At 38.0% G+C, this 1,719-nt stretch overlaps 1 protein-coding gene across 1 annotated transcript in view; it reads left to right on the forward strand.

Moving 5' to 3' along the window:
- The window catches only part of LOC101847480 (ubiquitin carboxyl-terminal hydrolase 35), a gene marked incomplete in the record, with an annotated part of 68,001 nt that overhangs the window by 51,608 nt on the left and 14,674 nt on the right, over positions 1-1,719 (forward strand). The window contains 1 exon segment of the mRNA XM_013080863.2: positions 1,472-1,573. Within this exon segment, the coding sequence (XP_012936317.1) occupies positions 1,472-1,573 (102 nt within the window).

The raw sequence follows: 1,719 nt of genomic DNA on the forward strand, positions 1-1,719 counted from the left end.
CCCCCCCCCATTCATGTGTTTACTGCTCCTACTGCCTCCTTTTTCCCCATGTCCTGACAATGTAACCTTCACCACTATTTATCTCAATTGGGACCTTTTTGTGCAATTTCCACAAGAGTGATTGATGGGCCCTCTCCTGTTGCTCCTGTCTTTATATTTAACGTTTCTATAAATACAATCAAGTCTTTAGGTCCTTTTAAACCGTGATATAATATTCGCAATTGCGGTTGTTGTTTTTTTGTTTTTGTTATTGCTTTGATGTTGTTATTTTGTCTTGTCCTGGAACAATAATAACAACAACAACAACAACAAAGAGGACTGGATCGATTTTGTCTTGTCTTTTGTTTTGTTTTTGTTTGTTTTTGTTTGTTTTTAAAAATCTATCTTCCTTATCTCCACCTCATAATTTGTTATTGGTATATTACTCTGTAGTGGCACTAAACGCCTCTAATCTTCGGCATTAATATAGTTATGACGTAAAAGTGTCCTAAAACTTCTTGTAAAACTTAAAACGTGTACAATTCTTATTCGTTTTCGTGCCCACAAATAGTAGAAACGACAAGTCCTTATCATAAACCTACTGCGCGCCCCCTGTGCATTTGTAATTTTATTCTAATTAAACGCCGTGCGTTCCTCTGCACCCACGCGTTTTCTTTCAAGGGCTCGTGTAAGAGGAAAAGACAGAAAGAACGCGCAGCTGATTTTGTATCCCTTGGATGAGTCACCTTCTGCAGTGATATTATATATTAATCAATACATTGACTTGTCTCAAACTAGTAGAAATTGGCATGTGCATTATTAAACCCTTCACTGCTGTGTTGACGTTTGTGGGTGGTTGGCGGGTGCTCTGGTGTGGTTTGCTTCTTCTTTCCTATCAAACATCTATCGTCTTTATCTCCCTTTCTTCTTCTTTTTTTATGTTTGTTACTCTCTTGTAACACCTCTAATCTTCTGGCGCTCATATGACCTAATGCAGTTGCGAGCGCCGTAAAACCTCTACTAAAATTAAAACTTAGTTAAACTAAAACGTGTATAAACAGAAGAAGACAGAGACTTCAGGCCACTTTTTTGTATCCCATTGTCCTGGTCATGTTTAGCAGTGTCCAGTGAAATTACATGTAATAATCAATACGCATAAAACCTAGTAGAAATATGAATCTGAGTGGATGGTGGGTGCTTTGGGGATGTTTGCTTCTTCTTTCCTATCAAACATCTCTGGTCCTTCTTTTTTGTGTTTGTCACTCTCTTGTAACACCTCTAATCGTCGGCACTTATTTAACTTTATTGTATTGCAAGTGCCGTACAAAACGCTTACTAAAATTCCCGTTTTTAATTTTTTTTAAATTCGTTTATTATTCTCTTGCAACACGTCTAATCTTCTGCACTTATATGACCTAATTAAGTGTTGCAATTGCCGTAATACTCCTGACTGAAAACTTTTAATTAAAATGTAAAATTAAAATATTTCCAGGTGGCGGAGAACATGGCGTACCCTCAGCTGAGGTCCGCCTCCTTCTGTATCCTGTCACAGATGCTGCTCAGTTTCCAGCACTCGCCTGAGCCCTTTCACAAAGTGAGTAGTGTGGTGGAATTAATAGTATGTTGTTATTAATTGTAGTTTATTATCCATTGTTTCGTGCCTTTTTGTGTGTTTGAGTATGTGTGTGTTTGGAGGGGGATGTTTGTTTGTGTGTGTTTGTGTGTGTGTGTGTGTGGGGG

This window comes from Aplysia californica, unplaced genomic scaffold (genome assembly GCF_000002075.1).
Source record: "Aplysia californica isolate F4 #8 unplaced genomic scaffold, AplCal3.0 scaffold00103, whole genome shotgun sequence".
NCBI classification, from domain to species: Eukaryota; Metazoa; Mollusca; class Gastropoda; order Aplysiida; family Aplysiidae; genus Aplysia; species Aplysia californica.